The 22,960-nt window shown below is 45.3% G+C and overlaps 1 protein-coding gene across 1 annotated transcript in view; it reads left to right on the top strand.

Moving 5' to 3' along the window:
- LOC148501567 (putative ATP-dependent RNA helicase DDX60) overlaps positions 1–22,960 on the top strand; it is a 600,786-nt gene that overhangs the window by 490,726 nt on the left and 87,100 nt on the right. Inside the window, exon 31 of the mRNA XM_088450267.1 lies at positions 1,002–1,106. Within this exon, the coding sequence (XP_088306393.1) occupies positions 1,002–1,106 (105 nt within the window). The remainder of the gene's footprint in view (positions 1–1,001; positions 1,107–22,960) is intronic.

Raw genomic sequence — 22,960 nt, forward strand, 5'->3', positions numbered from 1 at the left:
TGCAGGTTTTTAAAAGTGGAGTTGTTGCCCATCTAATCAGCCTCTAGCTATTGTCTTCTAGAAGGTGCTAGATAAATGTTAAGTAGAATCTGATTGGTTGCTATGGGCAACATCTTAACTTCTAAAAACCCCCACTTTAGTAAATATACCCCTTAGACTGCATCGGTCAAGTCTGACTTGACTGCATGAAAAGGCAATTTACATATGTTATCATTATTTTGGATTACATAACTCTGAATTTAGAACAGTGCACATATGTTAACATGAAGAAAATTTTAGTGTCTTGTCACATTAGGTCAACACACTTAATATTGTGTTTATGGATGTTGTATGTTTCTGTGGATTTTATGCTGAATGTGCACTATGCAAAAAACTCTGTGCCTGATCAGAGCTGCAAGCAAACTGCATGTGATGCCGCTGTTCACATAGTTGCGTGATTTTTTTGCAGCTGCGCAGGCACCAAATTTTGTAAAAACTCATACAGCGCATGCATTACACAGAGTGTACACCCAAAGGCGCTCTTGCGATCGAGTTGAATGGCGTCAGAAATGTTGATGGGCAGAAAAGTGATGGGCAGTGTCTGGGAGAAATGCACAGAAACATGGTCTGCTAAGTAGGCGTGTTATGGGAGTGTCACGGGTGTGAAAACACCAGCATACACAGACGCACAACCGCAGGTACAGGAGGCCATACTCAGATGAAGAAACTGTACCTGCCATATTTTGGATGGTGCGCCTGCTGGTTGCTGGTGGCATATAAGTCACAGTTGAGCGACCGCCAATAGGTACTGGTGTGTGTGCTTTTGCTTCACACTCTGAATCAGGAACTCTTTGTCTGTCTTGAATAAACTTGCTCCATGTGTGTTATGCTTATACTTTGAAGAAAATAAATATTGGGTAACTGTTTTTGACATCAGGTAATGAAAGCAAGTTATACTATAAAGTGCTGAGTTTACTTTTGAAATGCTAATTTTAATTAATTTTATTTTAATTATTTATTAGGTTTTATCAGCTTTGAAGCACTCACTTATGTCATACAAACAGCCACGTGAAACACAGATGTTAAAGCTGTACTGTGTGTTTTCACTGCAATTCCTTCTGCATGAGGTATGTATTTTAGATTTTAGTAATTTATTTGACTTGGTTATTTTTAGTTAATTTAATTTCACTATAACTATGTTAAAATTAATAGTATTAGCTTGAAAGAAAAAGATTCTAATGTTTTCTAAAATCAAGGTGCTACAATGCTTTTGTATATATTTTACAATTTTATTTGTATTCCTGATCAATCACCAGATATTCTCTTTGAACCCCATCTAATATTCTCAAAATATATTTTCTTTAGAGATGTACACCGACCCCAGTGTTTTTGTTTTGGTTCTAATTCATCATCGTGTTTTGGTTTTCCCAAAACCACTCTTGCGTGTATTGATTTTGGATCTGTTTTATTAACCTCAATAGCAATAATTTCCAGTCATTTCTGGTAATTTTTGATCACTTCACAGCATGTTTGCAGAAGCCTGCACAGATCAGTGTGATTTGTTCAGTGTTTCTGTATGTGTAAAAGTAAATATAGTGTTAAAAATTGGAAAAAAATGCATTGTGTCCCCCGCCCAAAGCACAACCAGCACCGGGCTTTTTTGAGCTGATCCTGGTTGTGAAAATACGAGGAGAAAAAGTAGGGGTCCTCCGTATTTTACACAACCAGCACGAGGCTCCTGAGCCAGTCCTGGTTGAGAAAGTATGAGGGAAAAAATGTAGGGTTCATCTGTATTTTACACAACCAGCACCGGGCTCTTGAGCTGGTCCTAGTTGTAAAAATATGGGGGAAAATGACATAGAGATTCCTCTATTTTACACAACTAGCACCGGGCTCTGTAATGCCACAGCAGGGGGAGACTCTTCACTGGTTCCCCCTGCTAAAGCATTCAGTACCCTCTTCTAATCAGCCAATAGAGGAGTCCCCCAATGTGGGAACATTGCATGCCTAGGCTGATAGCCCAGGGCTATTGCCCACATCCCTGGTGGCAGTGGGTGTAATGTTAAAAAGTGGTCAAAATTAGAATTACAAATATTGTCTTTTACAGCGGGACTTTAGATCTCAGAAAGCCTGCCCTGCTTGCCAGTCCTTGGAGAAACACACGTACCAGCAAGCATGGGCATTATGGGCCTGCTGGCACCTGTAGTCCTCCTGTAAAATAAATATTAAAAAAAGATTTGTCCTCTTCTCCATGTAGCCATCCGAGGGGTATAAAAAACAAACTACAGCTCCCGATCCATTTGGACTGGAAAGTGCTATTTGTGTATACACATATAGCGCTTCTCCCTTCAAATGACAGAGCACACATGTGTTTTGTCCTTTCTATGGCAGCCAGCCAATCAGCAGCTGTTACCATGGTAACAGGTCACTGGTTGGCTTAGAATGGCTGTCACTCAGCCAGCGCTTCCCTATAGACTTCAATTGCCCCATTGAAGTATGGGGATGCGTTGATTGGCTGAGAGAGAGCCATTCTCAACAAACCAACGGACTGTTACCATGGTAGCGGCCACTGGTTGGATCTGACAGTCTGCATGGATTCCAAACACGGGAGATCCAACACCACGAGGATGATGTTTTATCCCGTTTTTAGATCCAGAGCTGGAGAGAAGATCCAAGCTGAGACCCAGATCTATTCGAAACTGGTACGTTTCCAGGAAACCGAAGCTGCTCATTTCTAATTTTCTTACATTAGAATAGTTCAAGTCATTTAGAAATTATTACAATTGAGTCAATTTATATGTTATTGATTTTAATTGTCTGCTCTGGACAAATTCCTTTTGTAGTGACTAAGATGCATTTCAGAAACAAAGATGACCGTTGCTAGACGAGTTGCACGGGACCTGTGGGCTCACTCACACCAAACATCTTGTGCTGTGTGGCATATTGAGGCTAGATGTACTGTATGAGGACACATCCGTACTTGAAAACTTAGGAGTCCATACATTTTGTGTCAATGGCCACAAATTAGAGAGGTCCTACGTATTGTAGCCCCGAAATCGAATATTTTAATATGCACCCCTATGAGGCTACAAACTAAAATATACTATTTAGAGTGCTTTTGCTGATGTTGGAATGGCACATCGCGGGCATCAACTGCACTTCATCCCTCATTGGTTGGGTCTAGTATGGCTCATCTGCATTCACTGTGTCGACAGTGACTCTGTAGACACGAGAAAACCGGTGCTTAGATCCTGACATATTTCAAACCCTATAAATAGAATTTTAACCATGTAGGCTTTATAACTTTAAACAAGCTCCTAAAGCGGCATGTTTGAAGTTACAATGTTTGCAGTGTTTAAATTCTGTGGCATTTTAACCATGTTGTGATCCTGGTGCCAGCTGTCTTGTATCTACAGAGTTGTTGTCAACATAGTGACTGTAGACATCCGGACTCCATCTCAGTTGGATTGCCCCCCAAATGCTTTCAGTCACTCATTCCCAGTGTGCATAAAGACAGCTGGGAGCCTGGAACCGAGGTTGTGTATAAGACAGAAGCTGCTACGCTAACAGAGCAGGAGCAGTACCACAGCACCAGGCAAGTCTGTCCATCCATCCATCACAGCCTGTGCTGAGCCCTGATTGGAGAAACTCACCACACACTGCTTGATGTGACCCCCTAGTGGTCCACAAACCTCAAAGGTGAATCTTATGTCTCGCCGCCCGCCTCCCGTCACTGCTTTGTGTGTATTGCGCAGTTACCTAGTTTCCAGCCGAATTGAAAAAACATTGTATGGAAAGAGCTCCTCCGAGGTGAAGTTTCAGCAGCATGTTGATGAGGACAGAGGGCCTGATTCAGAGCCGTACGCTATTTGCGGACAGTCGTTCTGAAAAAGGGTCTGGCTATTTAAATGAAGTGCTCGCTCTTTGCGGTCTGTTGACACCTCTATGTCTGAACGAGCGAACAAAACCTGCGGCCCCTATTTTGAGAAAAACGCCCCCTGGCCGCTCGCATCATACGTCATCTCCGGTATTTATTAGATTAATCGAGTACATCGAACGGCGTCTGAACTGCTCGCTATTCTTGTGGTAGCATCTTTCTACCGCAATCATGCGAGCAGTTCTGGCTAAAAGACAACCAAGTGACGTGGTCGATGACGCTGCTTTGTTAATTATGCACTTCCATTAAACGCCCGTTTTGGCCGTTTGGCACGCCTGCGTTCAGATTTCCACTCCCCCGTTTTCAAGCACCTTCCCCTGTTACCACCCACAAATGCCTCAATCTGTCATTCAAATTAGCAGGCTTTCGCTATTTTGCGAGCACATGAATTTCGACCGCACTGACTGGTTCGCGCATGCGTATTACGAACCGTACGCATGCGCAGTTGTGCGAACATCGCTCGGAACGAATGAGCGGCCAATTACGAGCGGCTCTGAATCAGGCCCAGAGAACCTTGAGTCACTATGAGGCACATTTGTGTTTCTGTTCTCATATCTCAAAGACATAAAGCTACTGTACGTAACAGTTTCTGTTTGAGCATTTGAATACAATGGTTGGCTGTAAGACTGGCTGCAGTTTAATGTGCTCCATCTAAAATATGTCCCTCTCACACTGCTTTGAAGTAGCATCTATTTCCAATGGAATGGGGGGAGGGGCACCAGCTGAAATCTGAAAGGAAAAAAGTAACTGCTTTGCAGTTTTGTTATATCTTGGTTATGCCATATCTCTAAATAAAGTTGGAAAAAAAAATGTTTTTTTTTAGGTTTAAATCAATTTTTCTTTGCATTAATGTTTTAATAAAAAATGAATCCTGCATATTATATTAATACTGTAAAACATTGTTATACTGTATATTAGAAACATTGCTATGTATTGATCAACTATGTTTTAATGCATTCTAACATTAACAATCCAAAGTTATTAGGATTTTATCTAATCAAAAGAGTGCCAGACTAAGGGCCAAATGTAATAGGGTGAGAGTTTAGAAAAGGTGAGAGTTTAGCAGTAACCTCTCATATTGGTCAAATTTTATCATCAAAATGGGAAAAGATCTGAATGACATTTTAAATCGTGAGAGTTTTTTCAGCCTGGAAAACATGCAAGTTTGCTCTGTTGCTTTGTTTTTGGACATTACATTGGCCGAGTTTAAAAGTGTGAGAAAACTCTCACTTTTTCTAAACTCTCACCCTATTACATTTGGCCCTAAGGGGGTCATTCAGACCCACTTGCAAGCAGCAGTACGCTCGCAAGTGGGTCGATGTTCCCCACTGCGCATGCGCACGACGGAGGGAGCTCCGTCGTGCGCATGCGCGAGACCCGGACTGCGACAACCAAGCTGTCGCTCCGGGTCTCGCACCAAAGGGGGCGTGCTGTCGATGGTGACTGACAGCACGCCCCCTTTGGTGGGCATGGCGGGGGCGTGCCTGCCAGACGGAGGCGTTCCCATGGGAACGCCTACCGTCTGAAGCTGGCCCCACTGACATCACTAGTGATGGCAGTGGGAGTGATTTTGGCTCTGATAGAGCCAAAATCACTCCAGGGCTTGTTGCTGGGAAACCCTACCGCAGGGTTTCCCTCACAAGTCCGATGGTTGCGATGGTCGAGACCATCGCGACCATCTTTTTGGATGCTCGTATATGCTGTGGGTGGTGACCCACAGCTATACGAGCGTCCAGGAGGACGCTCCATTTTAATGGAGGAGGGCCCAGATTCAGAGCGAGCGCTCTGGTCAGAGCATCCGGCTCTGAATCAGGCCCTAAGTCTTTCTTCCTTCCACTCATCTCAGTAGAACTGAAGGTTTTGAATTGAAATATACATGAACGAAATTAAACCATGATATGTTTCTATGTGTATTAGCTCTTTAATGTGTTGGAGTTGTTTAAGATTGAGAATGTTAGTTATGGTTTTCTCCTGTCATATAGGATTGTTAGGGGAGGAGTTTGTGGAGTCTTAGATGATTCTAGGCATATTTAGTACCTCTCTGATCTGGTTCACGTCCCACCCTCCCTATTTCTCTATTTTGTGTAAATTTATTGTATTTGTTCAGCTCACTCAAATGAAGACCAAAAGCAAAAAGAATGGGGAATAATACCAGTGGGATTCCCTTATAATAGCCTTTTTTTTTGAGATGTCATGGTGCTGTGCCTGTAGTCAGATCCTCTTCAGTGGCATTTGACATTTTGGGCAAACTTTTGTAAGTGGCAGGTTCTTGTCATGAGAGTGTCTTAATGAATGGAAAAGTGTCTCACCAGAAAAGGCAGGAAAACGTGGCTTGTAGAGAAGCCTGCCAGGAGGGCAGGATAACTTGGCTAGATGATTTGCCTGCCATGAGGGCAGGATAACTTGACAAGATGAGTTGCCTGCCAGGAGGGCAGGATAACTTGGTTAAATGAGTTGCCTGCCAGGAGGGCAGGATAACTTGGCTAGATGAGTTGCCTGCCAGGAGGGCAGGATCACTTGGCTAGATGAGTTGCCTGCCGGGAGGGCAGGATAACTTGGCTAGATGAGTTGCCTGCTGGGAGGGCAGGATAACTTGGCTAGATGAGTAGCCTGCCAGGAGGGCAGGATAACTTGGCTAGATGAGTTGCCTGCCAGGAGGGCAGGATAACATGGTTAGATGAGTTGCCAGGCAGGAGAGCAGGATACAACAGGCTGAAAATAGTACAGGTGTAAATGTACAGTTTGATTACACACAGTAGGGCTGAGAAAGCTGTAGCTGCTGATTACACAGAGGAAGCACGGACCCAAAGGCTTGAGCCTGCATACACTGAGCACAGCATGTGGATGGTGAAAACAGACAGCAAGCTAATGGCAATCAGAGCAGAGTGGAACAACAGTCTCAATAACTGAGCTACCTGCTGAAGCCTGGAAGGCAGCGTGGAGGGAGACGGAGAATGGGAAACAGAAGCAGCAGCTGAAGTGTAGACAATCACGGAGGATAGCTGGAACAACCAGACCGAGCTGTAGGAGGAAACTCTATAACTGGCGAGGGGGAATGAATCTGGAAGCTACAAATAGGAGGGGCAGCCAATCAGCAGCATATGGGAGTATGAGTCACTCTCTGCAGCATCCCCGGTGCTTGGTAATCAGCAGAACTGGATTCTGAATATTGTGAGTCAGTGTAGGTCCCAAGCCGGTGGGAAACAAGCCGCTGCCACGGCTTGTGACAGCACCCCCCTCTTGACGCGGGGTTGAAGAACCCCCAGAGCCTGGTTTAAAGGGAAATTCCTGAAAAAAAACATCCTCTTCAACCTGGGAGCATGTAAGGCATCTTCTGGAATCCAGGAACATTCTTCCGGACCGTAGCCCTTCCAATGGACCAGAAACTGCAACCGACCTCCAGATACTCTAAAATCCAGCACTTTCTCAACCACAAACTCCTGTTGATCGTGGACCACCATCGGAGCAGGCCTGAAAGAACTTCAGTTCCCAAATCTATCTGACTTATGGACTGGCTTTAATAAAGAGGCATGAAAAGTGTTGTTAATCTTTAACAAATTTGGTAGTTGGAGTTTGAAAGCAACTGGGTTAACTTGAGAAATGATCCGGAAAGGACCAATAAACCGAAGACCCAATTTATGAGTGGGTTGCCGGAGTTTGATATTTCTAGTGGACAGCCACACTAAGGGCCTCATTCAGAGGTAGTCGGAGGATGCAAGCGGTCGCTCAGAAACTGGGCGGCCACTTGCATCCTGACCACCCACAGCTCTAACGACCACTCGGGTGATGGTCGTGATGGTCATTGACCATATCGACCATCGGGGCTTACGACGAGACCCTAGGGTAGGGTCTCACTTGTTGTAAGCTTCTGGCTCTGTCAGAGCCGGAAGCTCTCCACTGACATCACTAGAATGAAGAGATGCCTTGAGGAGAATATGATGCACCTTGGACCAAATACCACGGAGTCTGGAAACAGTCCCTGAATCAGAGGATCTGGAGAAAGATAAATCAAATGATTTGGCCTGAGGATGTTGCCCAGTCACACAACAGAATGGCGAAAGATACAGAGTGACAGGAATTGTTAAAAGCAAATTCAGCCATGGGAAGATGAGACACCCAATCATTCTGGAATTTTGAGACGTAACACCGTAAATATTGCTCCAGGGTTTGATTAGCACGTTCTGTCTGCCCATTAGACTGTGGGTGATATCCTGAAGACAAGCTGAGACTGATACCCAGTGCAGTGCAAAAACATCTCCAAAACCGTGCAACAAATTGCGTCCCACAGTCAGAAACAATGTCACAGGGAAGACCATGCAAACAAAAAATATGTTCCAAGAAGAGGACAGAAAGTTCTTTGGCAGATGGCAATTTGGGCAGAGGAACAAAGTGCGTCATTTTGCTAAAGTGGTCCACGATAGTCCAAATAACTGAACAGCCAGCAGAGCGAGGAAGGTCCACAATGAAGTCCATCGCAATGTGTGTCCAGGGTCATTTTGGTGTGGAAAGAGGAAGCAGTAATCCTGATGTGGGGTACGAGGAGTCTTGTTACGAGCACAAACCTCACATGCCAAAACAAACTCCTGAACGTCCAAAGCCAAAGACGGCCACCAAACCGCACGAGACATTAATTCAATGGTCTTATTGATGCCTGGATGTCCAAAAGCCCATCTTACATGGAAGTCCTGTAGGACAGCTTTTCTCAAATTTACAGGAACAAACAGGTGATTGGACGGTCTACCAGGAGGCGAATCCACTTGAAACACAGACAGATCCTCAGCCAAATTTTGAGATAAAGCCACCTGGATACAAGATCTGAGAATGATGGATTCTTTGATCACAGTATCCTGTTGGACAGAAGTGAAACTCCTGGACAATGCATCAGCCTTGATGTTAGTAGATCCAGGTCGAAAAGAAATGAGAAAATTAAATCTGGTAAAAAATCGTGCCCATCGTGCTTGCCTGGAGTTAAGCCTCTTGGCCAATTCAATGTATGCCAAATTTTTGTGGTCAGTGAGGACAGAGATCCGGTGTTTGGCTCCTTCAAGCCAATGTCTCCAATCCTCAAAAGTTAACTTAATGGCAAGCAGCTCCCTGTTCCTAACTTCATAATTACACTCGGCTGAAGAAAATTTCCGTGAAAAAAATGCACACAGATGAAGTTTGCCATCCAATGGATTATAGAGAGAATAGCTCCAGCCCCAATCTCAGAGGCATCCACCTCAACCACAAAAGGCAGATCTGGATCCGGATGTTTGAGAACCAGGGCACTGGTGAAAGCAAACTTGAGATGTTCAAAGGCCCGAACTGCCTGACTAGGCCAGTTAGAAGCATCCGCACCTTTCTTGGTTAACTCTACTATGGGGGCAACAATAGAGGAAAAAGAGCCAATAAATCTCTGATAGTAATTGGAAAAACCAAGGAAACGTTGAATGCCTTTCAATGTAATAGGCTGAACCCAGTCCAATACTGCTTTCACCTTTCCAGGGTCCATGGAGAAGCCATGAGGAGAAATAATATATCCAAGAAAAGATACTTGCTCCACATGAAACTCACACTTCTCCAACTTGGCAAATAACGAATTCTCTCTCAATTTATATAGGACCTGACTGACATGCTGGACATGCTGATGCATGGAGTGAGAGTAAATGAGGATGTCATCGAAATAAACAACCACAAAAATGCCAAGAAACTCCCGGAGTACATCATTGATAAAGTCTTGAAAGACTGCTGGAGCATTAGCCAATCCAAACGGTATAACAAAATTTTCATAGTGCCCTGTATGCGTATTGAACGCCATTTTCCATTCATCTCCGGTCTTGATCCAGATCAAATTATAAGCTCCACGGAGATCGATCTTGGAAAAAATGGAAGCTTGCCGCAGCTGATCAAAAAGTACCGAGATCAAGGCAAAGGGTACGAGTTTTTGATGGTAATTTCATTCAATGCCCTAAAGTCAATGCAAGGACATAATGACCCATCTTCTTCTGGACGAAGAAGAAAACAGCCCCAACCGGAGATTTAGGACGGATGAATCCTTTAGCCAAGGCATCCGTAATATACTCCTCTGTGGCCTTATTCTCTGGAATTGAAAGAGAATAGTGATGACCCTTGGGTAACTTGGTTCCTGGTAACAGCTGTATGGCGCAATCATATGGATGATGAGGTGGTAGAGAATTGGCCTTTGATTTAGAAAAAACATCTGCAAAAAGATGGTATTGAGCAGGAAGTCCTGGAAGAGACTATGAGACAGCAGAGATAGCCGTCCGGATGGGTGTAGATAAACAGCAATTTAGACACGCTGGACTCCATTTGACAATATCCACCATAATCCAATCAATGACGGGATTATGGGTCATTAACCATGGGAAACCCAAAATGACGGGAGCAAAAGGACACTGGAGTAGCATAAAAGACATCATCTCCGAATGCAAAATTCCAACAGAGACGAAGAGGTGGTGTCTTGAATTTGATAAGACCATTAGCCACCAGACCACCATCTAACCCACAAATAGGAACTTCTTGAGGTAAAGGAACTGCAGCTAAGCTAAGCAGCTAAACCTAAGGAATTAAAAAATGATAAGTCCATGAAGTTCCCAGCAGCACTGCTGTCCACAAACGCCGATACGGAATGGACGGATTGCGACAGATGTACCACCGCAGGAACTAGCAACAAATTTTTGAGGAAACAGATTCCAGGCCTAAATGTAACTCCTCCCTTACATTCAGACCCGATCTTTTACTGGCCTATGTGGGCAAGATTTCAGCGGATGACCTCTAGCTCCACAATATAGACAGAGGCCTTGAGATCATCGTCTTTGTCTCTCCCTGGGCGATAGCCGGAAAGCTCCCAGTTGCATGGGTTCCTCAGAGTCCTCCACCAGCAGCCAGGAAGGTGACTGAGGCAACTGTACAGAAAGACTGCATTCTCGTTTGCATTCTCAGAGACGACGGTCAATACAGATGGCTGAAGAGATTAAGTCGTCACGGGACTCAGGTGATGGATTTTGGACCAAAATGTCCTTGACGGCATCCGAAAGGCTCAGCTGGGCTGGTTTGGGGGTGTCCTGCGCTCTGGATTTCAACCCCAGTATGTTAGGGACCCACCCTCAGAGGTTACCTGGGCGCGGTGGGTGGGCCCATAACCATGGCCATGATTATGCCAAAACCTCTTATTATTTGCAAAATGCTATTGCAAAATGTATTATACATAATGAGTAATGTTGGAGTTGTCCATCTGTAAATCTTTTTTTTGTATGTTGGCATCCGAAAGACCCAAGCGGAATTGGCTATGCAATGCCGGGTCGTTCCATCCTGAATCCACCACCCATCTCCGAAACTCTGAAGAATACTCCTCTGCGGGATTCTTTCCCTGCTGAAGGGCCTGCAGCTTGCATTCGGCCAAATAACTATGGTCAGGATCTGCATACAATAATCCAAGAGCATTAAAAAAGGCATCTACTGATAAAAGCGCAGAATGTGTTGAAGCGAGACCATATGCCCATGTCTGTGGATCTCCTTGTAAAAGCGAGAACACTAATCCTACCCACTGAGTCTCAGATCCATTAGATAAAGGTCGGAGATGAAAATAGAGTTTACAGCTATCACGGAAGTTCAGGAACTGAGTACAGTCTCCAGAAAACCTATCGGGGAGATTCATTTTAGGTTCCTTGGGAACGGCTCCAAGAGTGGATGCCCAAACATCCTAAAATCTTATAGAAAGCTCCTGAACTTTTTGTGTAAGCACTTGGATCTGTGCGGCAAGGATTTGTGCAGGGTTTTGAGCCTGCTCCTTAATGAAGGACACGGAGCGCACAGACTTAAATACAAAGTTGTCTGGTTATAATGTTATGAGAGTGTCTTAATGAATGGAAAAGTGTCTCACCAGAAAAGACAGGATAACTTGGCTAGATGAGTTGACTGCCAGGAGGGCAGGATAACTTGGCTAGATGAGTTGCCTGCTGCGAGGGCAGGATATAACAGGCTGAAAATAGTACAGGTGTAAATGTACAGTTTGATTACACACAGTAGGGCTGAGAAAGCTGTAGCTGCTGATTACACAGAGGAAGCACGGACCCAAAGGCTTGAGCCTGCATACACTGGGCACAGCATGTGGATGGTGAAAACAGACAGCAAGCTAGCGGCAATCAGAGCAGAGTGAAACAACAGTCTGAATAACTGAGCTACCTGCTGAAGCCTGGAAGGCAGCGTGGAGGGAGACGGAGAGTGGGAAACAGAAGCAGCGGCTGAAGTGTAGACAATCAAGGAGGATAGCTGGAACAACCAGACCGAGCTGTAGGAGGAAACTCTATAACCAGCGAGGGGGAATGAATCTGGAAGCTACAAATAGGAGGGGCAGCCAATCAGCAGCATATGGGAGTATGTGTCACTGCAGCATCCCCGATTCTTGGTAATCAGCGGAACCGGATTCTGAATATTGTGAGTCAGTGTAGGTCCTGAGCCGGTGGGAAACAAGCCGCTGCCATGGCTTGTGACAGTTCTAAACCTGGCGGTTTTGCTCTCCGCAGATTTACTAAGGCCAAAACCGCTTAAAATCTGCTGTAAAACCTTTAAAAATCCACAGTCAAAACACATTTTAGAATAGAATAGAACAGGGCTAGGGATAAAATTACTAGTCAGCGGGTTTGGTGTCATTTAGAAACAGCCGTCAAACTGCCACTAAACCGCCGGGGTTTAGAACCGACCGCCAAACCACCACCAAACCTTGCGTCTGAAACAAGGTAATCAAACTGTGGGGCAATGTAATTCAGGGAAATTATCCTTAGAATAATGAGGTTCTAGTAGCAGTTTTTGGTAAGGTCTATCTGATCGGGTTAAAAATGAACTGTGTGGATATCAGATTCAGGGAGAGACAGTTGGAGAAGAGCCAAGCAGAGATTCCTAGGGTTCAGACTACTTCTCAGAAGAAGTTGATGTCACCTCCTGTGGATGAACCCATGCAGCTTGGAAGGGCTTGTCTTTCCACAAAGGAATGAGAATTGCGTATTAATGAGAAATTGTGTTTTTATTGTGCAGCTTCTGATCATTCATTGAAGAATTGTCCCCATAAGTCGGGAAAAGCTCCCTCCTAGATAATGTTGGAGAGATTATTCTAGTAGTATCTATTCGCTCTCCAAGAAATAAAGAATGTGCATTATCTGTTCAATCGAGGTACCTACAAGGTTCTCACTTCATCACAGCTTTGGATGATTGCGGAGCTGCCGAATATTTTATGTCTACCAAACTGGCTAAAGAGCTTTCTATACCTGTTCATGTTTCTTTCACAGCTGTAGATGGTAGCCAGATACCTGGAGGTCATACCGTACTGTTCCTGTGACTGTTTTGGTTGGAGTTCTACATTCAGAGACTATTTCCTTCATGGTGATTCCTAAGTCTACTGGTCCGATTGTTCTGTGTTATCCGTGGTTGCATTATAATAACCCACATTTTGATTGGTCCTCTCCACACATTCTGTCCTAAGGTATCAACTGTGTTAAATCCTGTTTCCAATCAGTGTTACCTCATCATTCTACTTCTGAAGATGTGAATTCTGGACTGCCTGCTCCCTATAGACAGTTCATGGACGTCTTTAGTAAAATTGCCATCTCACAGGCCATGGGACTGTCCAATTGATCTCATTCTGGGAAAAATTCCTCCTTGTGGCCGGAATTATCCATTATCTGTTCCTGTCCGAGTACATTAAAGAAAACTTGGAAAGTAGATTCATTCATCCTTCATCCTCTCCAGCTGGTGTTGGGTTAATTTTTATAAAGAAAAAAGATTGAGGATTGCGTCCATGCATCGATTATCGAGGTCTCAATGAAATAACTGTGAAAAACAGATACCCTTTGCCACTTATAAAGGAATCAAAAGAGCCACGATCTTTATGAAACTGGACTTGTGAGGTGCAAATAATTTGATACGTATCCAGCAAGGTGATGAATGGAAGACTGCAGTCAATACTAGAGACAGTCATTATGGATATCTCATGATGCCAATTGGTAATGCACCTGCAGTTTTTCAGAACTTTGTGAATTACATTTTTCGTGATTTGTTATACAAAACTGTTATAGTATATCTGGATGATATATTATTTTTTTCTTCTAATATTCAAAGTCATCGGTGCCAGGAGAAGGAAGTGCTTCAAAATCAATGGTATTGCAAAATGGAAAAATGCACCTATGAAATCACATCCATTCCATTCTTAGGATATATTATTTCAAGTACTGGTCTGGCCATGGGTCCTGAGAAAGCACAAGCCATTCTGAATTGGCCACAGCAATCTACTTTACAAGCAATACAAGGTTTTTTGGGTTTCGCTAACTACTACCGAATATGTATTCAGGGCTACTCCACGGTTGTTGCTCCCATCACAGCATTAACTAAAAAGGGGCAAACCTGCTAAATGGCCTGAAGAGGCTCAATTGGCTTTATAACAGATGAAACATGCCTTTATTTCAGCTCCTATTCTGAAACAGCCTGAGATTGACAGTCCTTTTTTTCTGGAAATTTTTGCATTATCTGTATGAGTAGGAGCTGTTCTCTCACAAAAATACTCTGATGACCTATGGCATCTTTGTGGATTTTTTTTTCACAAATTCCTTCCTGCTGAAAGAAATGATGTCATTGGTGACCAAGAACTGCTTGCCATAAAATTAACCTTGGAAGAGTGACTGTCACAATCCTGACATACTTTACGAATTGTCCTGTGACTTACCTCTGCAGGTTGGGATGTGCAGATTTGCCTGCAGTCTGCAGTATGACTGTGTTTGCTAGCAGCTGGATTCCTCTCCTGGACTGATTGCGCACCTGTGAGAGCTGCAAACTCCTGACTACAGGCAGAATTTGGCAATCCAGCTGATGAGTTAGACCTTAGCTGCAGAAATCATGTGGATGTACTGTTCCATTCCTTTAATGCTGATCATTCTCTCTGCATGGCTCCAGTGTGCAGTGTTATCAGAGGAAGCATGGTCTTCTCTGAGGTGCCAGTGTCCGGTGTTCTCCATGTGCTCAGGAGACAGGGCGCCACCATCTTCCCCAGGATCAGCTGATCGGATCACTGCCAATCCAGAGCTGACACTGAGGGCCTGATTCAGAGCCGCTCACAAAAAGCGAGCGCTCGCTCTGAATCAGGGTGGCCACTTTTTTTTAAAAAAAGGCCTCCTGGCCACTCGCATAGCTGTGGGTCACCACCCACAACTTTTGCAAGCAGCCAGGTGATGGTCGCTATGGTTGCGACCATCGCAACCATCAGGCTTGCGACGAGACCTTTGTGGTAGGTTCTCATTCCTGCAAGCCCCAGTGAGCCTCTGGCTCTAATAGAGCTGGAAGCTCACCACTGACATCACTTGTGATGTCAGTGGGGCTGCCCCAAATGGCAGGCGTTCCTTCGGGAACACCTCCGTTGGCCAGCCACCCCTCTGACCCACCTACCAAACAGGGCAAGCTGTCGATCAACATCGACAGCCACCCCTTTTGGATGCGAGCGCCGGAGTGAGTGATTTCTCACTTGCTCCGGGGCTCGAGTGTGCGCACTGCCCGGCCATCGACCCGCTTGCGAGCGCATAGTCTCAAGTTGCCAGTCTTGCCCTTGCTGCATGAGGAGAGAGTGCTCCTGTGTTAGGTCCTCAGATTGACTCATGTGCTATTTCATCTTGCACTTCTGGCTCCATCGGTACCAGCCGATAACCACAGTCCATTGGTACCAACCGATAACCACAGTCCATTGGTACCAGCCGATAACCACAGTCCATTGGTACCAGCCGATAACCACAGTCCATTGGTACCAGCCAATAACCACAGACCATTGGTATTAACCGATAACCACAGTCCATCCGTACCAGGTGATAACCACAGTCCATCGGTACCAGCCGATAGTCGCAGTTGATCGGTTCCAGCCGATATTCACAGTTCATTGGTTCCAGCCGATATTTACAGTTCATCGGTTCCAGCCGATATTCAAAGTTCATTGGTTCCAGCCGATATTCACAGTTCATCGATTCTAGTCGATAACCACGGTCCATCGGTGCAAGCCGATAACCCCGGTCCATCGGTGCAAGCCGATAACCACATTCCATCGGTACCAGCAGATAACCACAGTCCATCGGTACCAGACAATATTCATAGTCCATCGGTACCAGACTATGGGCCTGATTCAGAGCCGGACGCTACTTGCAGACGGTCATTCTGAAAAAGGGTCCGGATATTTAAATGAAGCGCTCGCTCTTTGCGGTCTGTGGACGGCTCTATGTCTGAGCGAGCGACCGAAAAATGTGCTCGCTTTTTTTGTAAAAACGCCCCTTTGCCGTTCTCCGATCATACGTCATCTCCGCTATTTATTAGATTAATTGGGAACATCGAAAGGCATCTGAACTGCTCGCAGTGCTTGTGGTAGGATTTACTTGCCGCTATCACTGCGAGCAGTTCAGGCTAAAAGACAACCAAGTGACGTGGCCGATGACGCTGCTTTGTTAATTATGCACACCCATAAAAAACGCCATTTTGACCATTTGGCACGCCTGCGTTCGAATCTCCACTCCCCCGTTTTCAAGCACCTTCCCCTGTTACCACCCACAAACGCCACATTCTGTCACTCAAATTAGCAGCCCCTCGCTGTTTTACGAGCGCACAATTTCCGACCGCAATGACTGGTTTGCGCATGCGCATTACGACTAGAGATGTGCAGGCTCGGATTGCACGCCGAGTTCGGATTTTTCCCTCCAAGAAAACGGAACTCAGAACGAGGCAAAACCTATCCGAGCCTGCACATCCCTAATTACGACCCATACACATGCGCAGTTGTGCAAACATCGCTCGGAGCGAACGAGCGGCCGCTTACAAGCGGCTCTGAAGCAGGCCCTATATTCATAGTTCATCAGTTCCAGCCGATATTCATAGTCCATCGGTTCTGGCTGATATTCATAGTCCATTGGTTCTGGCCGATATTCACAGTTCATCGGTTTCAGCCGATATTCACAGTTCATCGGTTCCGGACAATATTCACAGTTCATTGGTTCTAGCCGATAACCACAGTCCATCGGTACCAGCCGATATTCACAGTCCATCGGTTCCAGACGATATTCACAATTCATAATTTCTAGCCGATCTTCACAGTTCATGGGTTCCAGCTGATAACCACAGTCCATCGGTTCCAGACAATATTTACAGCTAATCAGTCCTTACCAATCACCACAGCTCATCGATTCTAACCAATAACTTCTGCTCATCGGTCCTTGCCAACAACCATCGATCATTGGTCCTTACCGATAATCACAGCTCATCGGTTCATACCAAGAGGCACAACTCATCGGTCTTCACCGATGACAACAGACCATCGGTCCCTACCGATAACCACAGATCATTGGTCCTTACCGATAACCAAAGATCATCAGTCTCTAGCGATAACCGCAGACCATCAAAACAATCCATTACAGTGGCATCATCTTCTAGAAAAAGTTTGGTACCAAGTGACTGTTGTTACTGACCGCAAAAAATTATTATAGTTTAAGTCAGCACAATGTATGAATCCTCAGCAGGCCAGATAGGCACTGTTTTTCTCTCGTTTTGATATACAAGTTACATTGCGTCCAGAGAATAAGAAATGTATAGCTGATGCTTTATCACGGTCCATGATTGAGGAAGAAACTCCTGAATCTACAGAGCCCATTCTAAGTCCTATGAACATTGCAGCCAGTAAACCAGAGGTCACTCCTCCTTTAGGTCAAACTTTTGTGGCTGAGAACTTGAGAAAAAAGTTGTTACGGTGGGCTAATTGCTCAAAATTTGTTGGACATTACGTACCGTAAAACCTACGCTTTTATTTCCAGAAGTTATTGGTGGCCCTCACCTCTACAAGATGTTCAACAATTCATATCAGCTTATACAATCTGCGCTTGACACAACAGTTCAAGACTGGGTTCTGCTGGGGAACTTTTGCCTCTGCCTGTTCTGCACAGACTTGGACTCATGTCTCTATGGATTTTATTATGTATCTACCCAGCTCTGATGGTTTCACTACTATTTGGGTAGTGGTAGATAGATTTTCCAAAATGGCACAATTCATTCCACTTCATGTTCTTTCATCCACTCCCGTTCTTGCACAGTTGTTGTCAGGGGTTGTTTTTTTTGTGGATACAGGAGGGGACACAGAATGAGAACTGTAGAAAAACTTGGGTTGTTTAATGAATGGAATGGTAGACATGCAAAAACCAAGTCCAGGGAAAAAATGGAGATGGGTCAGAGTCAAAAAATAAGTCCAGCAGCAAATAATAGTAGGGAAACCAACTGTTTACAGGGGTTGATGCGGTAAGAAGGTAGTCTGGCTGGTGAGTGGGATTACAACAGTACCGGGAGGAGGAGTTGCTGGTAGGTGCTGGGAATCCTGAGGCTACCGGAAACCAGCAGGGAGCTAGGCAGAACCAAAGTCATCTGCGTAGAGGAGCTCAGATAGGTGTGACCAGACTGGGATAATACACATTGCACTGGCAAAGTAAGGAAACTGTGAACTCCCTCAAATCCCCAACAGCAGAGCGTGATTGGCCAGACAGATCAGCTGACCTTTAGGGGATTGATTCCCTAGGTCACATGGCCCAATGCAAGATGGCGGTACCCATAGAACTGCAGCTTGGGAACACTGTGCAACACTCCCATGCTGGCATGGCCCACCAACAAGGAACCACCAGTTGCACCCCACGCCAGTCTCCATACTCCAGCACCACCACTGGATGGCCCACACCAGAGTACCCTGACGGGCAAAGACCGCAGACTTATCGGTAAGGAACCCCTGGTCGTGACAGTACCCCCTCGTTTTGGGTGGCCTCAGGACACCTTCTGGGCTTGTCGGGATGGTCCCGGTGAAAACTGCACACAAGAGCAGGAGCATGGACGTCATCTGATTGGATCCAGCTGCGCTCCTCTGGGTCATAACCCTTCCAATCCAGAAGGTACTGCAAATGTCTGTGCCGGAAGTGAGAGTCCAGGACCCGGCTGACCTCAAACTCAACTCCCTTTTCAGTCTGTACCCTGGGATGAGTAGGCAGGACCTTTTGGTATCTGTTGAGGATGAGAGGTTTGAGGAGAGATATATGGAAGGTATTAAGAACTTGGAGTTAGGAGGGAAGCTGTAGTCTGTAGGCAACGGGGTTGATCACCTCAATAATGGCAAAAGGTCCGATGAAGTGCGGTGCAAATTTCATAGAGGGAACACAAAGGTGAGGGTTACGGGTAGAAAGCCACACCTGGTCACTGACTGCCATTCTGGGAACCACCCTGCGCTTCTTGTCAGCTCCCTTCTTGTACCTGGAAGAAGCTTTCAGCAGGGCAGCATGGACCTGAGACCAAATGGATTGAAAATCTTGTATGGTGGAATTAACGGCTGGAACATCATAGACAGGCAGATTTAGGAATTCCGGAATCCTTGGGTGATGACCAAAAACAACAAAGAAAGGAGACTGACTGGAGGACGAATGGTATGAGGAATTGTGAGCAAACTCGGCCCACGGAAGGTACTCTGACCAGTTGTCTTGTGAAGATGACATAAATATGCGGAGGAATGTTTCAAGGTCCTGGTTCACCCTCTCAGTGGAACCGTAGCTCTGAGGATGATAGGCCGTAGAAAAGTTCAGCTTGATTTGCATGGTGGAACATAAATCTCTCTAGAGCTTTGCTACGAACTGTACCCCACAGTTAGACACTATCTCCGATGAGAGCCCATGCAAACGGAAGATGTGGAGGATGAAAAGACGAGCCAGCTCCAGAGCCAAAGGCAACTTCTTGAGTGGTATATAATGGACCATTTTAGAGAACTGGTCAACTACCACCCAGATGGTAGTATACCCATTGGAAGGAGGCAAGTCTGTCACAAATTCCATGGATAGGTGAGACCAAGGACAGGAGGAAACCGGAAGAGGTATCAATTCTCCAGCAGGTGCTTGATGAGGAGTCTTGTGCTGGGCACACTGGGTACATGAAGCGATGAACTCTGCCACTTCAGATCTCATAGAAGGCCACCAGTAGGATAGTTACAAGAACTCCAGAGTCTTATGAGTCCCCGAATGTCCGGCAAAACGAGATGAATATGCCCAGGTTAGAAGCTGTATTCGCAGCTCAGGAGCTACGTATGTTTTCCCGGTAGGAGGCTGCAATTTAATTGTGGCAAAAACTTTAGAATTCAGAATGGGGTCTCCCAGAGTAGATCCAGATTATTGTCTGTAGGAAAGTAATGGGAGAGTGCGTCTGCTTTCTGGTTGAGGGATCCAGAATGATAGGTAAGGGTAAACTTGAAGTGGGCAAAGAAGAATACCCAATGAGCCAAGCAAGGGCTAATGCACTGTATATTCTTCAGGAAGAGTAGATTTTGATGGTCTGTGAAGACAATGAAGGGATGTTTGGCACCTTCTAATAAGTATCGCCACTCTTCAAGTGCCAATATGACTGCCAGCAACTCTTGCTCTCCGATGGCGTAGTTTCTCTCTGCAGGTGAAAATTTCTTTGAGAAAAACTCACATGGGTGGATCTTACCATCTTCAAGTCTCTGGGAGAGAACAGCACCAAACGGCCTCTGATGAGGCATAAACCTCCAAAAGAAATGGTCTGTCAGAGTCAGGTTGTCTCAAAACCGAAGTGCATACAAAATCTTGTTTCAGAAGCTGGAATGCAGACTCAGCCTCGGGAGGCCATTGGGATGGATCAGCACCTTTGCGTGTCAAAGGGGTAATTGGAGCAACCAATGAGGAGAATCTCTTGATGAAGCATCAGTAATAGTTTTAAAACCCGAGGAGTCTCTGGATGGCTTTCAAGGAGGTAGGTCGGGACAAATCCAGGATTGCCTGGACCTTTTGAGGGTCCATCTCCAAACCAGAACCAGAAATAATATATCCCAAAAAAATAATACAGGATACACTGAAGACACATTTCTCCAGTTTACTGTAAAGATGATTCTATCTCAGTCGCCACAAGACTTCTTTGACATGACTGTGATGTTCCTGAAGAGAGGATGAAAAAATGAAAATGTTGTCCAGATAAACCACCACCGAAACATACAACAGATCTCTAAAAATCTTGTTCACGAACCCTTGAAAAACGGCAGGTGCATGGCAGAGCCCGAAGGGCATAACTGGGTATTTGAAGTGCCCATCACGCGTTTTGAATGCGGTTTTCCATTTGTCTCCGGCCCGGATTCTAATAAGATTGTAGGCTCCTCTCAGGTCTAATTTAGAAAAAATGGTGGATCCTTTAACTCTATCAAAGAGCTCAGTAATGAGAGGTAGAGGATATCTGTTCTTCTTTGTAACATCATTCAGTCCTCTATAGTTAATGCAAGGTCTGAGAGACCCACCCTTTTTGGAAACAAAGAAGAATTGTGTGCCAGCAGGTGATGTAGAAGGTCTTATAAAGCCTTTTCTCAAGTTTTCTGAATTGTATTCTGACATGGCACTGGTCTCTGGTACCGATAAGGGATAGGTTCGCCCTCGTGGACTTTAACCTGGAATTAACTGTAGGACAGTCCCAGTCCTGATGTGGAGGCAAAATATTGCCCTTTCTCTCAGAGAACACATCCACCAAGGATCAATACTCCACAGGAATCCATGACTCTTCAGAGATTTTTATCTCTCTCACAGGTTGAATCTTGGGTAGGCAAGACCTCCGACACTCCTCACTCGAGGTCATTCCAGGTCATTACTTGCATGGTATTCCAATCGATCCTTGGGTTATGTTTGTGAAGCCAGGGAAAGCCAAGTGTAATGTCATGAGATCCTTTGGGTATAATCAGAAAGCAGATTTTCTCAGAGTGTAAGGCTCCATTGCCAACCAATAGAGGTAGAGACTTCCTGGTCACAATTCCATTAGAAATGGGTCCCCCATCAATGGAGGTCAAAGTGATGGGAAGACTTAAATTCTCACAGGGTACCTTAAGTTGATCAGCCATCTGGGAGGTCAGGAAATTTTCTGTGGCACCAGAATCCAGAAAAGCTGACACAAAAATGTTTATAGTCTATGGCTAAGGATAGCTCAGAGTCTTTTCTTTTTATAGGGGATGGAAATATAACTCCTAACTGGGTGTCCCCGGAGTTAGTTAGGAGCGGGAGTTTTCCGGCCTGCGGGTACAAGAAGCCACAAGATGTTCTGCTTCTCCACAGTACAAGCAGAGATTCTCTCTGCGACGCCTCAGGCATTCTTCTCTGGAGAGATGGGTATGGTTGACCTGCAAGGCTCTTCATCGGTAGGTGCAGGAGTGATAGGAGCAGATGGTGTAGCCAGATAAGACCTAGAACGGTCGGTTTTGAGCTTCTCGGCTTGACGTTCCCTAAAACAAAGATCCACTTTGTTACACAGGGAGATAAGATCATTTAACTTGGTAGGGCGGTCTCGAGTGGCAAGGTTGTCTTTATTACGATCAGAAAGTCCATGCCAGTAGGCTGATGTTATGGCCTCCTCATTCCACATTAGCTCAGATGCTAATGTTTGAAATTGAATGACGTACTGGCTGACAGAATGCGTGCCTTGAGTCAAGCACATAATAGCAGATGCTGCAGAAGTAGTTCTCCCTGGTTCATCAAATATCCTCCTAAAAGAGGTCAGAAACACTGAATAGTCATCCAGAATGGGGTCAGAGCATTCCCAGAGTGGGGAAACCCAGTCCAAGACTGGGCTGGATAACAAAGACACAATATATGCCACTTTAGTTTTAGAGGTAGGGAAGTTGGAGGTCTGTAGGTTGAAATGTACATCACACTGATTTATAAATCCACGGCATAGCTTGGTGTTCCCGTCGAATCTACTTGGGGTAGGTAGATGTAGATGAGGAATTGCTCCTGAAGCTGAAACCACTGGTGGGTACAGTTGTAACCACAGGGGATCTAGTGGAGATCAGTGAGGCCTGCAGGGTATGTTGCCGGTGGGCTACTTCCTGTAGGAACTGGGCCATTTGTTGATGTAATGTCTCCATGTTACCCAGTCAGGTAGCTATGTCCTGAAGCAGAACTGTTCTGGACTCCTGTCCATTGGCCGAATCCATTTGGCCAGTGCAAACTGTCAGGGGTTGTT

The sequence above is a fragment of the Taudactylus pleione genome, unplaced genomic scaffold (assembly GCF_031769625.1).
Source record: "Taudactylus pleione unplaced genomic scaffold, aTauple2 ptg000513l, whole genome shotgun sequence".
NCBI lineage: Eukaryota > Metazoa > Chordata > Amphibia > Anura > Myobatrachidae > Taudactylus > Taudactylus pleione.